Genomic DNA, 23,280 nt, shown 5'->3' on the forward strand with positions numbered 1-23,280 from the left:
CTCCTTAAACACTAAGAACCAGTCGGTTTATTAAAATTATCAAATCAACCACTACAAAACACATTATAGAATTTAGGTACATACATAGGGCAATTAAAGGCAAGATTTTACTACGCAGCAAGACTTGGTCATTGTTAGCAGGTAGCTTTTAGTTCAAACAAAACATTAAATTGTAGACTGAGTACCTTATCATCACTACATCTGTTTTCAGTTTTGGCCTGTGAGAAAGCAATATACTGTGGCAATTACATTTCCCAAAGCTTTTCAGAGTTAGATATCAGAGGCAGCAATTGGGTTTGGTTCGTTGGTGTTTATTTACAGCACACCCCAAGTATGTCAAGGATGTGAAATAGGTAGATGATGCAGTATTTCCAATAATCTAACATGTTCCAGGCCTGTATAAATTTCTTGAGCAATCCCTTGACATGACAGGGCAGTGGGGTTTGATCTTTTATTATAGGTCACAAACTTGGTTTCCAGCTGCTCACAGTACTATGTGACCTGAGACACATGGAAACCAGGCTCCACAGACTTGATGCCATTTGGTAGTTGCTGTGGAATAGATGGGACGATGCCACAAACCTTCCTTCCAACCCCATCTTCCCAAACAATCAATGAAGTTAAGGACCAGTTTTGACAGGTACCAAGAAAGTTGGAAGATTTTGGGATGGCAATATACATGCTGTGCAGAATTCTCTGAGGGAGACAATCAAATTGGAGAGTAGCAGAGAATTGTGCTGTTGTAATACTTACAGGCAGCTTTAGCTGTTACAAAAGAACACGTGGCACTTCATAGTTAATGATGCCAAATTAACACAGATCAACTACAACTCCAAACAAAGACCAATAAAATTTCAGTCATCTACTCTGTCTACTCCTCTACATTTAGCTCTTCAAGAACTTCAAGAAACTCACAGGGCATGAAGGACAGCCCATTCTTTTTGCTATAGTTGTTCTTAGATACATTTTTGTAAGTTTAAATGCAAGTATTAACACTAACAACAAAGTTAAAGAAAATAAATACTTACACATTTACTAATGCATTAAGCAGACTGCAAAGTCTATTATCATCCAAAGTAAAAAGAAGATAAATACAATAAATACAAAAGAGAGAAATCTGACAGAAATGAGATGGAGTATGTCATTGCTATTTGAGTAAAACATGAGGGTTTTCTAAGTATTTTCTCCATTATTTAGGTCAAATAGACCAACTATTTCTCAAAACGTTCAATTTCACAGTATCTCATTATTTGTTAAATAATCACTGTAGCTTGGCATATTTATAAATCAAGAGAACAGTATTTTGAAAGAAGTATCACAGCATGGGAAGCCACCTTGTTGTCTTTTGCAAATTTCCTGATTTTAAAGCATCTTGGTGTCATGTGAGACATTTGATGAAATAATTACTTTCCAGATCTCTATTTCTCATTTTGTAATTCAAATACCCAAATTTACTGAAAGTAAAGCAAAGCTAGATGCCGACTCAAAAAAAATCCCCCATAGTAACTGCTGTATTACAGGACATTTATCGGACAACCAAGAATTAGGATTGCAACAGTTTGGCAACAGTCCCTCTAATGTCACGATACATAAAACAGCCCTTTGGAGAACTGGTCTGTCAGTTCAGGAGCCGGGACAGTGTTTGTGCAGCAAATTTGACATCACAGGCTCAAAGGAGGTGCCCCAAATGATCTTGTTCTATATTTTGGGGAAAGGAAATATAGCAAACAGCCTGAAGTTACAAGTAATGAATTTTAGTAAGACCCTGAATGAGATGTTAATCTCTTTCATTGCAGTTCTATTGCTAAGAGGGAGAAGAGGCAGTTCAGCATTTCCACTGTACTCTCTGCAAGCCCTCAGCAATTGTCTCCCATACCACACTAGAAGACTGGTGGGAAAACAGTTCTAATTTACGGCTATATTGAACAACAACAAGTGCTACTTCAACTTAAAAAAACGAAGAAAAAAAAGAAGAAAGAAAAGAGCATGACATATGGTTACTATTGCCGGTAAGAACTTTAATGCTGCCTGTAAGAATTCAATCAAGATTGACTAGTTACGTGGAATACATAGTAGCACCTTAACCAATATTTCCTGATTTTAAATCTGTGGCCTTATCATTTCTTGTGACACGATTACTGTCTTACGTGCATAAAGGGAGATTTTGATCAAGCATTGCCTATTTTAAAGTTAAGGCGTTTGATGCTTTTGGTTTATTGTCACTCTAGGAGGATGAATGAGGGACAGAAGATATTGCTACAGAAGTAAGTTCCCCCTTCAAAATATTTTAGGTAAATGAATATTATTTTGATTGCAGAATCAAGTATTCTCCATAAACTAATTAGGAAAAAGAAGGAATTAAAAAAAATTGCAGCAATCCATTTCCTTGTAGACCTGTCTTACACACTCAGTGCAAGACTCACAGCCACCTGACTCTTGCTCACCACTGCAGAACTTGGCACCTATTGCATAGGCTGCTAGGGTTTGAAGAATCTTTTCCTTTTTGAGGCCCCATGTGCCCAACAACTCACTCACCTGCCACCCAGATGTATCAGACACATGTGATCCTACAGCAGGAGAAAAGTTATGATGTGTTTTTCTAAGCAATTTTTTTCCTCAAAGACCAAAGCAGGGAATACGTGGTGTACAACAGCCCATCAAGCTCTGTATACATGCCGTATGACACCTGCAAGATCTCACACCCTTGGTCAGAAAGGATCAAAATATTTGGCTAAATACATCTGTTTGGTGCATTTGACTTTGCTGGATCTGCACAATGGAGTTTTCTAGAGAGGAAGTCTACAAGACCAGTCACTACAAGACCACAACTTGGGACTCACGCTATTGTTTGTATTGAAACTGAAACTTTGGGCCACAAAACCAATTTGCAAAATACTGCACAAACACAAAACAAAAACACATGTAGCCAGTTGTCCACTCTTCCTGCTGTTTTCTCCCTATTCCTTCCAGTGTGCTTATGTATTTTCCTAAAGGAGGTGGCAAAGAAATAATAACTGCATGAATTCTAGTTTGTATACCTTTTAGGGATAGCTGCTTATCTGCCACAGCAGTGCAAAATACCCACATTCCTCCAGATAAAGCACAGAACTATCTGTTTACATCATCTGTCCAATGCAAAGGGCAATAGCTTTAAACAGCGGGGGCTCAGACTGCAAACTGTTATTTTTGGGTGGGGATGGGTGGAGGGAAGTTAGCAATAGCTAGCAAGAAGCAGCATCTTTTTTATATATATATATGAATATATGAATATATATATAAAGAGAAGTATTTTTTTAAGATATGCGTGAATTCTCTTCCGGTACAATGTAGAAAGACAAATAAACAAGATATTATCACAAGGCAAACAGAATACCACATAACGTGCAAAATACACAACAGTGTCAGCAGAGGCTCAGAAAGCAAACTAATTTTTACTGAACATTTTGACAGTTCTCATTGTTTTTTTCTGGGGACGAGATTTTTAAAGCTGTATCTCATCAGACTGACAATCTTTTCCTTTAGAATTCTCTTATTTTACATGTTTCTATATAGTTTCTTTCTTATGGATAAAGCCAATGACTGCCCAAATGGAAAGCTGTCAACATGCAGAACATAATTCAGCTCTGCGTTTCTGCAGTATCATGCTTGTAAGGCTCATTTCATTCAATTCCACCATGACCAAGAAGCTTTTTATCAGTTACAGATCTGATGCAGGAAAACATCACATCCCTCATTAAATCCAGCACAGCAAAATCCTGGTTTGGCCACATCTCATAGGACCCTGTTTGAAAAACAGCTGGTGATTTTATAGTGACAACTACAAAATAGTAATGGTGAAAGTGATCTGGTAAACAGACTAGTGTACTAAAAAAATGTGTATTTCAAAACACATATTCTGAAGTGGCCCTGCCTCTTCAATTTTCTACACTTACCTTGGTTGACTTGTCAGCGCTATGTTCTCGTTTTCCTATGTGGTTCCCCATGATGGATCACCCGAACTTCAAATTCTGAAAAGATAAAACCAAAACAGCATTTTTGAAACCAATACATTTGTAGTGAAATACAAATTACTATGTCATCTGACACAGAACAAAGAGAGAGTTCTCATACAATAAGCATTTTTACAGTCCAAGGTAAGATCTGTGAAAGATCTTAAAAAAAAAGTAAAAATGCTTATCTGGTCTACTTTGCAAATCTAAGCAATACCAGAAAGCTTTCCTTCTTCTAACAAAAGACATAAACAGAGGAGGAAAAATAAAGTGTTTATTGTGAAATCTGCAGATAAAACAAGGACTAGATTAGAAATTAGGTAGAGGCCTGGTCTTTCAATACTACGTTTATAACACCAAAACAGTGTAATATGTACCAAATGATCTGTAACTACAAACTTCCATAAAAGATCAAGTAAGTTCTTTTGAATTCACATTTGCCATTATATAAACAGCAATTACTGAAAAAAAAAGCACCACACTAAATGGCTAACAATTTGCTGTGAAGGTGAGAATGGATATGTTCTTTACAGCCCACACTTTCAGGACAAGCACATAAGAAAGGAATGCTAACTCTTTCTTTGTATTTTCTGGCTCATCCTGTTGTATATCAGCTTTAACAGAGCTTATGTAGGTTAAACCACAACACTCAAATTTCAGCTTTTAGAGTACACTGGTGGTTAAGCTACATATTTCTTCTCGTAGAAGCATGTGTTTGTATAGTCTTATACACAGCTGCTGCCTTCAGCCGACTTGAATGCGGTGTGAGGTAGCATTTAAAGTCCTGAAACTTAAAAACTACATGCAAAAGAAGTTTCAAGTGGACTTCTTCCTCTCAGAATTATGAACTGAACTTTCAACAATAAAGTTCAGTTTCTGGTGCCAACAGTAACACTTCATTACACTGCAATAACCAGAGGTATATACCATAAAACCTTAACATCAGAAATCCTGGCACAACGCTCTCGCTATCAGAGGGTGAAGTTATTTCATTAAGCATAATCTTCAGAAAAGGCTTGGGAGAAAAGTACAACCAGACCTCTGCTACGATAGAAAACGCGTAAAGTAAAACAGTAGGCTATTAACCAGTTTCAGTCAGTAGAACATACAGTTATAACCCCAACTACACGCACTGATTTGTTTACCAAAAGACTCTAAAGATAGAAACTTTGATTACTTCTGACTTTCCATCACAGAAATGTGCACTTTATCAAAACCAATCTTGTCCTGAATCTCTACTGCAACTTTTGGAGTGACTAACAGATTTATTTCTGCCCCACTCCGATGACAGATTTTCAAGTTAGTGAGGGTCTGCAGTGCTCACATGGCTATTCACTGAATTCCATTTGCTCTAAAATCAAAGTGCCACCTATCAGCGTATCCAATTAAATAACTCCTCACAAACATCCACTTCTAATGTCTCACAAAGGAAAAATTAAAAAACATCCAAACTCATTAAACGTACTCAAGGTAGAGTTCATTGGCAAATTGGAAACAGAGTTGTTTGTTTGTTTTTAAACTATTACATAAAAGCACTATTTATTATATATTTATATTATATATATTTATTATAATATAATATATTATATATATTAACTATATATTTAAGCACTATTACATAAAAGATTGAAAGAAAAACCCTACCCTTTTAAATTGTGAAATCAGCACAACCAATTCACATTTTTGTGGGATTATGAAAATTTTCAAGGAAAAATACAAATAAATTCGTATACATTGGGTTTCAGAGCTGAACTACCCCAAACGGGCCCTTCCTCTACAAATTATGAGCAGCAGCTCACCTCTCATCACCTACTTTGCATATAAGGAAAACAGAGTGGAATACAAAACTGTAAGAAATGTCTACATCAGAAAATAAAGGCATAATGTTCCGAGTGTTACTCTTCCCATCATTTATCAAAAGATTAACTATCAAACTTGATCTGTAATATATATACGTTTAAGTAAACAGATTATGGAGCCAACATAACACTTGCAGACCAGAACTCTGATCAGTGTACTCCTGCCTCCCCTTAGTCTCCCTGGTGTCTCTGGAGTAATGCTCCATGAAAACCCACCCTGTATCCATAAAAGACTGAGCATAGCGGAGTCCCAGTCCTGCAGTGCCATCGTAAAAAAAGATACCAGATGCAGACAAGCTATGCTGTGAAACTAAGCCAGATAAATGTTTAAAAATCATTTGTTGGCAGTGAAAAGAAAAGCAGTAAAAACTTCTATGCTACCACACCATAGATACCTGAAAATGATAAGGCCAGTTTTCTGCTCAGAAGTCTGCACAAAGCAAGCAAACAAAATGAAAACCAAGCAAACAGAGAAGCATTTGAAATGGCTAAGCAACACACTCCTGATTCCCATATGCATAATTCCTTCAGAAAGACACTACAAATTACACATGGAAGGAAATAAAAAAGAAACAAGGCTTGGAGAAATGGAAACGCACAACTCTATTCAAAGTTTAGGAGTGTGGTTTGAGAGTACACCTACAACTAGGCCAATTGTTCTGTTTCTCTACAGACTTAAAAGCTGAAAACTAATGGCATTGATTAAGCCCATAAATCTGCACTTCTGCTTCCTTTATTGTTCTGAACGTGTCAGAAGGACAGCATATGGTCTAAAGTCGCATGATAGACCCCTTCTTATTCTCACCTCATATCCAGAAACTAACACTAATACAACTAGATTTTACTTCATCTTTTTCATGCATAAATGAACACAGATGTTTAAACTCAAGATAAGTTAACTACAGGTACCTGCTATAAAATCCTCACATAGAGGTAAAGCTACTTCTTAGCCAAAGGGACAAAAGCAACCATCCAGGTAGCAACAATATCCTAAAAGTTACAGAATTCTTCATGCTACCTGTTAAATGGAGAAAACTAAGTAATTCTTTGGGAAAAAAAAAGGCTTCCAAAAAATCTGACATGAATTAGGAAAGGAAACATGTAGTGCCAACTGTTCTGTAGATACCTGATTAGGAAGCAAAAACATACATACATCCAAGCCTGTAAACATTAAATTCATTTACAGAAACAGAATGACCTTATTCTTCATTTTAGCCTCAAGCAGAACTCTGCCTCACTTGATGAAAAACTGAGCACACGGGTCATTTTCACTTCAGGATGCAAGTACATCCTGAAGTGTTGACTTGAAACACTGCTTTTGGTTCTTACTGTCGTGAGAAGACCACACTGCACAGTTTCTACCTGTGCCAATCTTCATGCAATGAGTTGAGTCACTGACTTCAATGGGATTACTCATTGTACGATCTTTGCAGGAACTTGCAGTCAACTATGCAAAAAATCTGAGCTGGAAAAAGATCTGTATTTTCTTTTTAGTCACCTTCATAACATACAGGTTGCCAGACTAAGCAGCTCTCTATAAAGTGAAGCAGCAGCTTCTTGCACTTATCAACAAATGTCAGTCAACTGATCAACATTCTTTTCTGCAGAGGAATCCATACATGCTTCAGCACTGATAAACAGCCAAAGGAACAGTGATGAAGCTCCAGAACAATGCAAAAACAGAAGTGCTGTAGAAATGCAGTAACCTTCTTTCAATCCAACAAGAATCACATCTAACAATAAGCTGCCAAAATAGGCCTGAGCACGAGACTGAGTTTATGACCTCAACAGCATTTGCCTGAAGCCTTTGGGATGAAACTCTGCAAGTTTCATAAATCCTGTGAGATGAAAGATTTTGCACATGGGCTTGACTCACAAAATGAGAGGGGACACTACACAGGTCTGCGGTGATCAGAGTACATCACCAGCTCCCCTATAAAACTCCCCATCAAGACTGTGGGTTTCAGCATATTAAAACCGTCTCAGAGGCTCAGGAAATAACAGGCCATGCGAGCAAACTGATTTAATAGGACTAAAAGTTGAAAACATTTCAGCTACCTAACAACTCTTTGGGGTGAAGTGAGTGAATTGCAGCAGGAAGCTGTGAACCGCCGCTGCAGACGCTGCCAGCAGCGTCACCCAGCCGCCTCACGCCACAACCACGTACCCAGCTGAATCAGCTCTGCTGCCAAGACCTGGGCACTTCCCAGTCAATGACTGGTACAGGAATAACTCCAGCTATCCAGGCTGCTTCAAGTAATTCCAAAGACAGCCCAGGGATTTTGCCTGGGGAAATAAAATAAAGTGTCTCCTCCCATCCATTTACCTTATTACGGAGTCAATCTAACAGGTAACCTCACGGAAGCCTAGACCACGCTGCTTTCCCACCCTCTTCATGATAGGATGCCATATCCCAACTAGCAACAACTACAGAAACACCACTGCCTTACCCAAGGAGAGAAATTTCTCCTTGCTGCCTGCCAAACACAAAATAAAAACTGAACAAATACAAATATATGAAAATACATGTATGTTGCGATCAAGAAACTTATTTCTCTTCATCTGAACAGTTGATTAAAAATAGGGTTTTAGAAACATGTATCATCATATCATTTTTTTTAGCCCACTCTAGTCTGCCTGTTGAAATTAAGTGGGTATTTGTAGTTAAAAAAAGGTTCTAATCATTTTCCCATACACACACAGAGTCCTATGAAGAAGTTTAAATTATGATTTAGAATTTCCACTGAAAGGCAGAAAAATACTTCTCTGAACTTTTTGAATATACCAAGAAATGCAATGGTATTACTTTCTGCAGGTTACACTGTTTTAAGTGCAAAACAGCATTTTCTTTCTTACCCATGGAAGCCTGAGAAAAGTTCACCCCTTGTAATTGTCAGACTCTAAAGAGTATCCTTCCCCTGCAATATCTCACAGAGCACTGTAATTTTTGTATATGCTAAATACAAATTATAAACTTCAGCCCAGAACTAGTTTACAGAGACGGCTCACCAATTGTAATTCAAGAGTTACAAGAGGCTATAAGCCAATGCACTTGGAGCACCTTTATTCAACATTATTGTTTACTTTGTATTAAAATACATGAACTACCAAATGTAAATCACAGGATGCTGCAAATGGATTGTTAAATATGATGCTTGAAGAGTAATTTAGTTACGTAAAATAAGGGTTCAATCTTACCTCTTGCCACACACTTAATTATGACTCAACAGAACTACACATAATAATAAAGGCATGCAAGTGCTTACATATTTACAAGTATCAGAACATAATTATTACCTTGTCTAGGAATACGTATTCACCACAGACTGATGTTGTTGGATAATAGCGCAGAACTACAATGCTAGATATGTTTAGCAAGTGCTCCTAGCCTTACTCATGCATGGGAAGGGTAACCGTAGAATATAAAAATATTTGAGGAATTTACTTAAAACTTCCTGCTAAATTAATGACTATTCTTATCCAAGGAAATGTTACATTTTAGTACTATATCCAGATCTTATTAGACAAAATAAAGAATGTAATTACTTTTAAGAAATGTGCAAGTTCTCCCTAATTTTGGTAGCCCTCTAATGTAGACTCTTAATTACAAACTTATCCAGCAAAATGACATACACAAGATTATTTTTTTTCTAGTGTCAGGTCCAAGTTATGTAGCTTCCTGGGAAGCAAGCTGACACATTGCCCAGCACCAGCTGCCAGCTACATGGAAATCTTTGAGTGGATTTTTTTAGGCTCTCAGCGTGATACACATCTTTGGAAGAAAGCCCTTCACTTCAGCCTTCTTTCAAAACAGATCGATATACTGGCCATGCCTCATCTGTTTCTTCAGAATTCCATCATCGTGGTAACCTAGTATGCCAATGCACCAAGAGAGAAAACATCCAGCAGGCATAGGTGAGTGACCTGCAGCTAATTCTGTCAGCAGCCACAGTCAGATGCTTCAGAGACAGATGTGAGCAACCACATAACAAAAGCAACCCGCCTCATGGGCAAGCTTCTTCCCAGGGATCCTGCCCTCTTAATTCAAGTGCTAAATTATTTCATAAAATATAGTGCCTTTTATCCATTGTTCCATTGTTATTTAATGCAGATTTAATTTTTCATTACCCATGAAAGCGTGCAATCCTTGCTAGATCAAACCTTATTTCACTTTTGACTTCCACAATGATATTTCTCTGAGGAACCCTTCCTGAAAGAAAAATACATTATTCCAGACACATTTCCATCACGAATGATCAAAACCAAGATTTCAGTGGCGACCATAATATTTAAATCAGAGAAGTCACAAGGAGTTTAGTACCGATAGGTATATTTAATCATGCTTGCACAGTGCCTTACATATCAAAGTCCTGCCCTTCCTGGCCTATCCAGACACGACAGCAACTTTCATGTTTACAGACAACTGTATGTGCCTTAGCAAGGATCCTAGACCTAGAAAACCACCCCCCTGAGAGACAGGCCAAGTTCCGAAAGTACTCCCCAGTGCTAGCACAGTTGTTTGACAGTTTACATACACCTCACAGATTACTGCAAAGGACACCAGAATTAAACAATTTTCACTACAGTTTTCTGCAAACAGTACAACACAGGAGAAAGGCTGCAACACTGGGATAGAATATATTCTGGGAAAGAACGCTGTTGCAAGCTATTTCCTAAAATTGCCATGGGGTAAGCACAGCAGACAGGACCCAAGGTTTAAGATCTTTCCTGACTGCTTTGATTACAGTTTTCTGCTATCTATTGCCAGCAAGAAGGATGCTGCACATTATTTTTTGTAAAAGCACATGATTTTCAGAAATCTCACCTCAGCACAGCTAAGGATAGTCCAAACTTGATTATAGACAAGTCTGTAAAAACAATTATAATGAATTTGGTAAACCACATATATTTATTTTCTGTAGCTTAGGTTTCTCTTGCTTTTCTCTTCTTTCTTCCGTCAACCCACTCCACTCTCCTTGCTGGAACACCATCAGCCTCATCCCACCCATTAAGAAAAGATACAATTTTAAAACAAATTTCTCAAAAGGGCTTTTCTGCTTCCCTTCATGAACAGAAAAATGCCCACCTAACATCACTTAGCGCATACTGACATCTATAATGCCTTATATAAACATAAATCGTCAAGGATTATGATCAAATGGCATTAGCCACATGCTTACTTTTTGTCTTCAAAACACTAAGATTAGTGGAGCCCTGTGAACTCTATGTTAATCCACCTGCAGGGTCATAAGGAAATTTCCTTAATCACCTCCACTTTAAAAGAGAGACCAGTGCATTTGATGGGGGAGCTAGGTACCACCTCAAAGATCTGGGGCAAGGTACAGGTGCCCTCAGCACATCCAAGCACCCGACAATGCCATTCCTTCTGCTTGCTGCACTTCTACTACAGCACCTACACTTCAGGGGTTTGACAAAACGTGGATTTCCTTGTATGCCCTCCATGCCTTTTCTGAGGTACTTGTGCCTCACAGCTATTCCCCATGTAGGGAACAGAGAGAACCACATATATGTCTAACATACACATCCCTTGAACCTATACCAAAAAGGAAATGTTGTCCTCCTATGAAACTATGACTGATTTGTCTATTTTTATCTCAGTCACCAACATCAACATATTCATTTAATTTGCTACATACTGTCTTTTATACACAACGCAACAAAACAGGCTGGTGGTTTTGAGGTTTGGTTGTTGGGTTTGGGGTTTTTTTTTCATATTGGAGGACTGTCGAGGTCTGCGTGGCATACAAAACCTAGGAGCAAGGACCAATTTTTTCCCAACCTTCTGAAGAGGATCAGACACATAATCATTGGTGATTTTTTTTTCCAGCACCTGTGTGCTCCAGAGACAAAATAATTTGACACTGCAGCAAAATAAATTCTCTAATGAAAAAAAAAAAGGAGGGGGGAAAAAAAAAAAAGGACAGAGAAAGAATCATAGAATCATTTAGGTTGGAAAAGACCTTTAGGATCATCAAGTCCAACCATCAACCAACCAACCAAAGATATAGAGAAAGAACAGAGACAGATCATAATCTCATTCTATATATTGTAAAAATATGCAGCAGACTCCTAAGACCATCACTTTCCACTATCATTGCTTCTGAACTACCATATTTCCTTTAGGAGTATGCCTCTGCAGCTGTGGACTTCACCTCTTCACCTCAATGAGTCAACAACTAAAAGGTACACACTTGTCCTAAATGCTAAAATACGTTTAAAAAAAGATAAACGAGCACACAAGAACATGTAATGTAAGTGCAGTATTAACCAGGAAAAAGAAAAAAGAAAGAAATTAAAATTCAAATGATAGAGAATGTCAGGCCAAAGTAATAATCTTACCAGTACCTGAGGGGGAAAAAGCATGGAGCAATCAAGAAACCGTACAGACAAGTATCATTATTTGTTACTTGGAGACTTTCAGTTTTTGAGATTAAGGTACTCTGAAATCAGACAAGACCTAACATCTGTTTTCAGATAAAAATGAAAAAATACCATGACAATAAAAACAAGATACATTTGAAGACTCACATTTTTTCCCCGTTCTCTGCTTAGAAAAACAAGTCCTCTCCAAATGGTGACTGGTATGTTCTCCCTTTTGAAGTGAGGTAGGTCACCTAAGCTTCCCAGTGAACACAGCCACTTTGATGATCAGCATTTCATTAACACAACGTAGAAACTTATGACAAAATGCACACCTGCAGTTCTAAACGCACATGAATCAAAGGCACTGTATGCTGGCTCTTATCTTCTCATATGCAACAGACTGACAGATGGGACAAGAAGATGATTCACCCTCTCCAGACACCGCTAACTTTGCTGTGAGAAAACACTGAACCACTATACCCTTCTCAATTAAATAACCCAATTAAAAAAAAAAAAAAAAGCCTCTCTGCCTGCCTGCCATTTCTCTCCCTCTGTTCTGACTTTATATATAATCTGTCTATATTGTAAACATATCAACCAAGAGATGGGTTTCCTGTAAATGCTCCTCTGTTACATTTGGCATAAACAGTGCTATTACGGAAGGGTCCAACTTTCACCATACTCCAAGTTGACTCCCTCTTGGCTTAATCTACTGCTGTAAAGTCACGTCCCTCCCTTCCCATAAACACACCACCAAAGAAGCGCAAAACCCAATCTTTCTTTTCTGACATGAAAAAAAAATGCATCTTTAACTATATGCTTATATTTCTCACTTTTTGTGCATTACGCTTCTCATTTTTTTGCCTTTTCTTTTACTAGCTTCACTTCCTGAGGGTTCGTGCCTGAGATTATGCTCTTAAATTAATTTTTTAAGTAATCTGATGGAGACTTAGTCCTCAATATTTTCATGTCTGAGTGTGCTTAAAACACATAACAAGGTTCATGTGACAGCCTCCTAACAGGTTACCATTATCCGCTAGCACAAACACAAATAAAGACAGTTCTCCAGCTTGAAATGGTTTCCTATGCAAGTTGCAAGTGAGATCTCATGAAGCTTAAGTAAGGATTTGTAAATTCCTCTGCTCCTAGATCAATAAATAAATCTAGGAACAAAGTGATTTACAAAGCTGCAGAGAAGCAATTTTTCTGTGCTCATGAATGCCTACCTGGAAACACAAACTATGATACCAGTTTGGGATTTTCTCTGGCAATGACGTAATGGGCTGCTTTCCCTTCTGAACACAGAGAGTAAAAATATTTTTTGCTAAGGATAATTGTATATCTGAGAAATAAATAAATCTATCTCCTTTTCAAACAGAATTTTAGTCCAGGTATTTGGGGCTTTAGTTGTTTAGGTCAGAGGCTCAGCAGGTTACAGCCACTAGGCTGTGAGTTGTTGCAGTTGGAATTTTAAATAATTAATGAGTAACAGCAGCAACCCTGGCGCTGAAATCTGCATGAGAAACCACTTAAGTCCTTACATCACCCTGATACAATTATTGTACTTATGTGCTTCTTCAAATATGCTTTCAAGTACTCGTGCCTCATACTCAAACGTCACCTCATTTTATCAAAATCTTAAATTTCATGTACTGATGTTGCTTTCCCAACCTTTATCCAGGCTATGTACAAAGACAGTATAGAAATAGCCATTACAGAATTACTATTGAAGAGGAAAATGACAAACCCAGGGAAAAGTTTCTATTTCAACATGAGAATATATGAAATATACACAAGACAATTATTTCCCCTTCTTTCATTAAAAAGAAAAATCAGACTATTTATTTCATGTTAAAAGGAAGACAAAGAACATGACAAGCCAAACACTCATTTCTTCAGCATCATTTTCCAATTCAGTTCACCATTTACGACAAATTCAGTGTACAAAACAACCCCAACAAAATCAGGCAACACATCAAAATAATGGAGTAAGAAAACATGTGTTTCAGTAAGGAGTCTAGCAGTGTATTCACTTTCAAAGATGATTACCAAAATATACCTCAAATCCACTATATGATTAAAAGTTAAGTAAGCTTATATATAATATTCACAGCACCCGTCACAAGACAAGCTTGTTCTTAACAAGTTGCACTTGTAAAGTATGGGGAGGAACGGGATGAACTATTTTACTTTTATTGTTAACTGAATGTTTTTAAAAGAAAAAAATGTTTTAAATACCATCATTAAAATCGTTACAGGGTCCACAGACTTGAACCAAGAGGGGGGTCTCATTCCACACAGTACGCAAAGACAGCGAGGAAGTTCCTTCCCTAAAAGTCTTGCAACATAAGTATACAAAACACATGAGTAGGAGGTAAAACATTCTCCCGTATTACAAACATAGAACAAAGGCAGAGATAAATTAAGGGCAATACGTGAAAAATTACTTACAGCCCACTAGAGAAGCTTAGGCAGACATTAGAAACTTAAATCCAGAGTTGTAATTCTGAAAACCCATTCTCAGCTACTATATAATGCTTGGGTTTATAATCACAACAGACACCTCCTTTCTTATTTTACAAGTGCTTCATGGACTTCAAGTTCTGCCATCAGTCATACAAAATAATACTCCAGCCACGATGACACAGCCAAGCAACTCCACATGATTTTACACCAGAACCTCATCAATATACGAGGTTATTTCTCTGCCATCCTAGGTCTTAATTCAGCAGACTTTCTCAGACACAGAAAATGCTAACCATCAGGCTCAGGCTTATCACAAGATGGAGTGGAAACGGCTGTAATGCCCCCCTCCCTGACTTTTTTTAAACCGCTATAGCAGGAGGTCACCCATACCATTAGATCGTAAGCTTGTGATTAGCATACTCACACAGGATGTGGGAAACCAGGGATCATTTCAGAAGATACTGAGGGGAAAGATCAGTCAGACTTGATCACAGGATAACTGTGAGTCAACAATGTGATCTAGCAGGGGAAAATTAAAAAAAAAACAACAAACCAACAGACAGACAAACAGACCTACGTTGTATCATGAGGGGATATTTCCAGTCAAGATCAGGAAGAATTAATGTCATCATACAAGCCACTAGCATAACCTCAGCTGAATACAAGGTACAATTCTGGTCAGCCATATTTAACAACATGAATTTTTTACTACAACAGATGCAAGGATGATGAGAGCAATAGGAGCCTATTATACAGGGATAAGACTAAAAGCCCCATGACACATCAAGGCTAAGTAAAGCAAAACTAAATGAGTGTTAGAAGAGGAGAAAATAGATGCTGCCCACGTATAAATCCAAGTTAAAGTCAGAGTGTTTCTAAAATTCAGAAGAGCAGGGGTCTGGAAGAACCAGAGGAGAGCAGAAACCCGAGCTATGTTCAAGGCAGAAAGCAAGAGTCTGACCACTGTATTTCAGAGACTGCGTGAATGGCATAGTTCTTGCCATGGCAGAACAGCCCCAGGTAACACAGGCAACTCCTTTTGCCCGAGGATATTCCAATCTACATTTCCAGACAGTATACCTGGAGCATTGCAGGGCAGGGCCAGAACAGAGAGGGACCACGTTTTGCTGAACCTGTTCATATACTGACAACTGACTTCAAAATCCCCCCCCCCCCAAAAAAAAACCTAAACAAAATAAAATCACAAAAATAGTGATACCCTGGAAAGGGAGAGCAAAAATGAAACGTGCTAGATTTTAGCCAGCTGGGTTTCACTGGGGTATAGGATATTGGACAAACAGACTTTATTCCCCACTCTGAGTTCATCAATGAGTTTCTGTTCATCCGTTTTATCCTGTAAGCAATCAGTATAAAGTACAGGAAAACTGTAACTCTCTCCGCACAAAGACATACATCTACTGAAGAAAGGGACCTGCCCAACAGCCTCTACCTTTGCAGCCTGCTCCTTGGAGTGGGAAATGCAGGTCTGAACCCTTTGGGGAAGAGACAGCGCTCATCTCCATCCCAAACACAGCATGGTAGGGTCTTGGCTAACCAGCTCTTCTGCAAGTTTGTGGGCATGTGCCCTCAGGAAAGGGTTGTGAGACACACACGAAGCCCACCTCTGCCCCCCGCAGCTCTGGGAACAGGAACAGCAGCGTAACACACCTTGTTTGGACAGATACTGACTTTAAGAAGCCTTCTACTCAGCTTGTTGGCTACACCGGATAATAATCTGAGACATCTAATTCTCAGTACAGATAGACTAGGTGCTTTATACAAGGCTCTTCAAGTCACTTTAACCCGTATTTCCCAAACAATTTACAAACCAACTGGTCTTTTCATAACATTCCTCCCAAGAGTATATTCCAGAACAGCCCTTAAAATCCCCTCCCCTCCTCAAGCACCCTGCAGTAAATGCACCACCATGGAAAAGCAATAATGAGTAATATTTCTACAGTCTATGACTGAAACTTTACATCACATATATATAACATTCCCTCCAGCAACAGAAAATTCAAACTTCTGTGTGCATCGTATCATTGATTCCATCAATAAAGGCGCCTCTCACCTCGCTCCTTAACAGAGTTAAAGCTTTTCAGAAAATAGATGCTGGTTTGGCTGAATTCCTTACTTTCCCACTTTAAACAATACCTCTATCCAACCTGTTACTATTAATTCTTAATTCACCTATAGTGTTCTGAAGCAACAACAGCTCATAGCACTAAAAGTGCAGTCATTAATACAAGTTACTTTCTGAAGTACAAATTACACAAGACCCAAATCAAAAACTGTCAGTCCTTTAACACTTACAAGAGTTATCTATAAGTGAAAACAATGGGTCTCTTATTTAATGTAGCATCGTGCTTAAACCAGCTTTTATTGAGATTATAAGGGACTTTGCAAGCAATTAAGGTATACTGACAGATTTTAACTGTTTTATAACTTCTTTTTTAAGTGGAAATCCAGCTATTCTAAGTTAGTGGTTATGATTAGTTTGAGATGTTGCAGCTGGAGCCTTTCACTCCCAAATACATTGGTGACGGCCCATTTACAGCACCACTCCCTTCTTTATGCCAACACTGCCCAGCTGTGGTCCCTAATATTTAGCCTGTGGCATTTTAAAACCTTACAATAATTCTGAATGACCAAACTTGCCCTTAGTAAGCTAATACTAGTTTTAATCACTAGCTTCTTTTGGTGCATCCAGTAAGTCTAACGCATTGCCCTTTATAGTAAGTATCTATTAGTAAATCCGTTCCTGGTTTGGTATTTGAGCATCTGTCAAAATTAAGGCCAATGTCCAAAACAAAAATACAGCAATGCGGGGGGGGATAAAAATCCCCCATTTATTATCTTGAAGCACACAATACTTGCTCAAAAAAAACCTACCCTGATCAAAAACATAGCGCCACCCCCAAACCACAGGTTTCATAGTATCTGGCAAGGATGTTTAAAAACAAGCTAACAGCAATGCAGACTTTGTATGTTTAAAGTTAAGCAAAGTGGAAAGCAATTACCACCACAACTGTTTTGTTGGTTTTTTTTTAACCTAGCTGCATGTAAACATTTCATCAGTTTGCATACATCAGCGTTCACTTATATTCACTCCTAAATCCAATTAGTAATGAACATAAATTTCCCTTATGTTGCCAACTATATCATATGAGCAGCCAGTCCTAAAGCACTTAAAAATTATGGTATACATCGGTTGTCTGCTAGAATGGACAAGGTTTGAAGATGATACCACAAATGCTCTCTCAAATGCCACACGGGGAAAAGGTGTAAGCAGATAATACTGGGATCAGATGCAGAGTGATGCCAGGCCCACTGGGACTGGGACGTGCACAGGTTGATAAAAGTGTGGTATCACAACATAGCAGAAACAAGGGTGGCTAATAATTTTGGTACCAATTATTATTTTGCTCATTTAAGTCATAACACTACTGCAATACCAGTATCTTGCTCATCACTTGCTTACCCTTTGTACGCTGCAGCCTGCCTATACCCAAACACGATCCAGAATACGTAATTTTTCATGAAGGAGATCATGGTCCCCTGCCCTGACCTGCCTGACTTTATATTATAAATACAGTACTGCAAACAGAAGGAAATCTTTTTTGGCCAGTAACATGCTATGTATGTCCCACAGCAATGCTACTCAGCATTCTGTTCAGTCTGAAGTCTAATTTCTTGCCTTGGTTTCCCCTGAACATCATTTTTATTTTGTTTCATGTGAACTGGTACTACTTTTGTGACTTGCCTACTTCAGGCTCTTCATTACAAATTTCTGTTAGGACAGGAATCACAAGAATCTCTCTAATGAGGAGCTAGTCTTGTTCTTTATGACAGGAGTTGAAGTGCAATAATAAAAGTGTATCTTTTAGTCTCATCTAATGATAGCTTAATTTTCAGGAACTTGAGTGATACCAGACCTCATAAAAATTGGTATTCTATGTAAAGTCGGACTATTAGATCATAAAACATTATTATAAAAATACAGTCTCTTAAGAGTGGCAATTTTAGTTACAACAAAGATTAAAATCTGTTCAATAACTTCAAAGCACAGGGTTCCCAACCAAATACAAATAAGAAAAATCTCAAACATTTCTGAATTACAGCAACCTTTAAATAGAGAATACTTAAAATGCTTAAAACAGTAAGTGTCAGGTAACTTATTCAACCGACACTACAGGAGGAATTTTTATACAAACAGAATGTAATTATAAGCTGGAATTGAGTCAACATACTCTAAGTCAATGCCTCTCTCAATCAATTAAAAAAAAAATCCACACAAGATAATTCAACACCACAAAAAGACATACACAGAATAACCTTTTTATCTATTTATTATCTATTTAAAATTAGTGTGACAACAAACATTAACATCTTAAAGTCTTCTTGCGTTCATTTGATCTTACTTATTTGGGTGGTCTTTTCTTATACAAGCAAGCCCACTGAAGACAATCATATTGTTTCATATTGATGGCTGGAAACACATCCCATGCCCCATGCCACTGTCCGGAACACTATCCTGGGCCTTGAAAAGCAAGTCTTATGATGACACAGTACCCCAGAAAGAATTGCTTCAGACAATGGGACTCATTTCCGAAACAACCTCATAGACGCCTGGGCCAAAGAGCATGGCATTGAGTGGGTGTATCACATCCCCTACCATGCAGCAGCCTCTGAGAAAATCGAGTGATACAATGGACTGCTAAAAATTACACTGAGAGCAATGGGGAGTGGAACGTTCAAACACTGGCATACACATTTAGCAAAAGCCACCTGGTTAGACAACACCAGAAATCTGCCAGTCAGGCTGCCCCTGCCCAGTCAGAACTTTTATGTACTGTAGAAGGGCATAAAGTCCATGTAGTGCACATAAAAAGTATTCTAGGGAAGACAGTCTGGGTTACTCCTGCCTCAGGCAAAAGCAAACCCATTCGTGGGATCGCTTTTTCTCAGGGACCTGGGTGCACTTGGTGGGTGATGCAGAAGGATGGGGAAGTTCTACGTGTGGCTCAAGGGAATTTGATTTTAAGTGAGAATAGCCAATGAATTAAATTGTACCATGTTAATTGCTACATAACCCTGACACTGTATGTCATCATTACTACAACTGTTATAGGCTGTTATCAATGGTATTACAGTAAGAATCACTTAGATTAACGAACTTTGATAAAACCAAGCGAAGCACGGTAGTGATGGAACCAGAACTGCCTTCAGCATGCAACAATCCAGCACTACACACCATCCTCCTGCTGCGCCCAGTGTCACCCGCCCACTGCACCACACCAAAGCCCAATCCTGCTCTGCTGACGGCGCAGACTTCGCACCATCCATCTTGCCCAGAAAGACTGTTACAACCGATGGAGCCCAAAGTCATGGACTAGGTGAACTCAACAGACATTTCATATGGATGGCCCATAGACTAAGGAAATGGTGTGGGTGTGTGCGCACACATATCTCTCTCAAAGGACAGGAAAGGTGATGGTGATTAATTGGGATGTATTGGGAAGTGTGGGAACTGAGCATGATGTAAATGGTATAGAATAAGGCATGCATCAGGAAGACACTGCAAAACCAGCTTTCATGCTTGTGTGTGCCAGTATTATTGCTGTAATGCATGAGTGATTATGAAATTATTTAATTGCTCTCTTCCCAAAGCCCTGGTTATTTCTCTCAGGTTAAAGTACAGAGCTGGCTGATTGTGAAATACCTTTAATCATTTGGCCATCTTCAAATGTAATATTATACCAATGTCGTATTTGCATGTTAATGTTTTACTTGCAGTGATTAATTTACTAAGCTGGACAAAAGGAAAATGTGATTTTACACTTCAGAAAAAATTAAAACACAAAACCAGATTCCTAAAATATTGGAGACATAGACATTAGAGATAGAAGTAAGAACTTACGCACCTAAAACTTACTGTGGACGTACTATTTACCTTTTAGCATCTGGCTTTTTCCCCTACATGCATTTTTCAGTCTCAGTTCAGAATCATCAGTATGATTTTGGGGTACACGTAAGATTGAGTTAAAATACTGACAAAGTTTTGCAATCTATTATGATTTTTGCCTACAGTATTAAAGTCTTACTGCAATTAAACACTATTGGAAGCATTAAAATCATGAGTTAATTACATATGCCATTCAAAACATATTATGAAAGCTGTATTTCTGCTTAATTCACTGCGGACAGGATTATTACTAGAACGTTTCTGAACTGTAAAATGTAACTCCTACATTCAGTTCAGCTACTAGTCCTGGAGAAACATTTCATTAAATGTATTTATAACCTTACTCCCAAGACGTTTTTCAGATCCATAATAATAATGCAAAGAATAAAAATGAATACCTAAAACATATAGTTCTATACAGCATGAAACTAAGGACAATTATCATCACATGACAAAATTATTTTGATACATGGTGAACCACACAGAGTAATCATTGTTCATCAATAACAGCAAAAGTTGGAAAATTAAACATCTGAACCAGTAAATCATGTGGTGCCAATGATAAGATCTGAGACATACTAAATTCCCCAATAAGTCATTGTGAACTTAGTGCTCGGCACCATACAACCAGGTTAAATTTGTTTGCTTCTGAGTACGTGCAAATCAAGCCAGTCTCAGTTTTACTGTGGGTCTTACTGCATTTGAGGGTTGCTGGTGTTTTCCAAAGACCACCTAAAAAATTGTTAGTAATAAGGGACTATCAAAATAGTGATTAGCAGAAAAGCAAGCCACGACCGGAGAAGTTTTAAATGTATATTAGCAACAACAAGCAAAAAAACCACAAACAAAAACCAACGATGAAAAAAAAAGCTTCAAATACATATAAGAATGCAAATAAAGATTTTCACAAGGCCTCTCTCTGACACCTGCATATGCATTTCTCCTTATTATCAAGCTAATGGCAAGATAATGAACCTAAATCAATACAAAAGAGAACACAATACAAAGCCCACTGGCTATAAGCAGATCACCAATACACTGATCAAACCAATATAATTATTAAACTTACTGTCACTTTTGCTACCACCTTCCTTTCTTGCAAATTCCTCAAACACACACAGGGAGCAAGAATCACTCTAGCAGCAACATCCTGTTCCTAACAAGCTTATTCCCCCAGGTCACATGAAGTCCCAAGTCATTCATCACCACATTCCCAAGATGCAGGTGCTCCATCCTGTGACCAGCATGCACTCAATCACCTACAGATGGACAACAACTGGGCATCAGAAAAAAAGGAGCAGGAAAGGGATTATGCACAGGTTACCAAGTCTGAGGGGTCACTGGGAAAGAAAGCATCACAGTCCAGCCTCCTTTCATTGTTTGTTAGTCTGCTCCCATAGTATGTTCAGACATATGCTCACCTGGATATCGTTTCTGGGCATATGGAGAAGGTGGTGACTGGGAATCACCAGCATGGATTTACCAAGGTTAAATCATGCCTGACCAGTACGATTGCCTTCTGTCATAAAATAAGAGTATTTGTGGATGAGAGGTGATCAGTGGTATCATCTACCTTGATTTTAGCAAGACTCAACAATGTCTCCCACAGCATCTTTGCACCTAACCTGATCCAAGTTACAGTCTAGATGGGTAGACTACTAGATGATAAAAAACCCTATCTCTACCCTTAGGCTCAAACAGTAGCTGTTAACGGTTCACAATCTGCCCATAACCTGGTTACACGTGCATAGGTTAGGGGCCTTATCCTGTTTAATACATTTAACAGTGACCTGGCAGAGTGTACAGAACATTCAATCAGTCTGCGAACAACACCAGACTTCGGGGTGCAGCTGCTGCACTGGAGGGTGGGGTTGCCTTTCAGAATGACTTAGGAAGGGCTGACAGAAACATCATGAGAGCACAGCCTGAAGACTAACTTACTGGTGAGCAGCTCTGCTGAAAACCACCTGGGGGTCCTGGACAATAGTAGGCAATACATGAATCAGCAGCCCACCTGGCAGCAATGAGAGCTAACAGCATCTTGGGCTTTGGCAACAGCAGCACAGCCAGCGGACTGAGGGAAGCAATTGTTCTGCTTCATGCACAATCCATTACTCTGTTATCTGGACTACTAGGTCTACTTTTGGATCCCCACTATGAAGCATCAGTCAACTGGAACTAGTTCAGGGAAAGGCCACAAAGACATTTGGTGGCTGGAGCACACGCCCTGTGAGGAGAGGCTGAAGACACTGGCTGGGATTGTTCAGCCTGGAGAAAGCTTTCGAGCACCTAATAGCAAATTTCCAGTATCTAGAAGTAAATTACTAAAAAGGTGGAGCCAGGCTTCTTACCAAGGTGCATGGGGGGAGAACAATGTCAACAGAAATGAGGGAAGTTATAAATGTTTATTAGATAAGGGAAAATATACACTACGAGGATAATCAAGCATTGGAACAGGTACCCTGAAACATAGTGGAATCTCTGTCCTTGGAGCTTTTCAAGACACAACTAAACAAAGCCCGACATTGCTTGGTCTGATGAGTGACCCCACTTTGGGCAGAAGGATAGACTGGAGACCTCCTGAAGTCTCTTCTAACCCAAATGAGTCTAAGAATCT

General features: G+C 38.6%; 1 protein-coding gene across 1 annotated transcript in view; it reads right to left on the reverse strand.

Moving 5' to 3' along the window:
• The window catches only part of MBP (myelin basic protein), a 123,589-nt gene that overhangs the window by 90,544 nt on the left and 9,765 nt on the right, over positions 1 to 23,280 (reverse strand). The window contains exon 2 of the mRNA XM_010577941.1: positions 3,933 to 4,007. Coding sequence (XP_010576243.1) covers positions 3,933 to 3,983 — 51 coding nt within the window. The 5' untranslated portion in view covers positions 3,984 to 4,007. The remainder of the gene's footprint in view (positions 1 to 3,932; positions 4,008 to 23,280) is intronic.

This window comes from Haliaeetus leucocephalus, unplaced genomic scaffold (assembly GCF_000737465.1).
Source record: "Haliaeetus leucocephalus isolate CR32 unplaced genomic scaffold, Haliaeetus_leucocephalus-4.0 Scaffold587, whole genome shotgun sequence".
NCBI lineage: Eukaryota > Metazoa > Chordata > Aves > Accipitriformes > Accipitridae > Haliaeetus > Haliaeetus leucocephalus.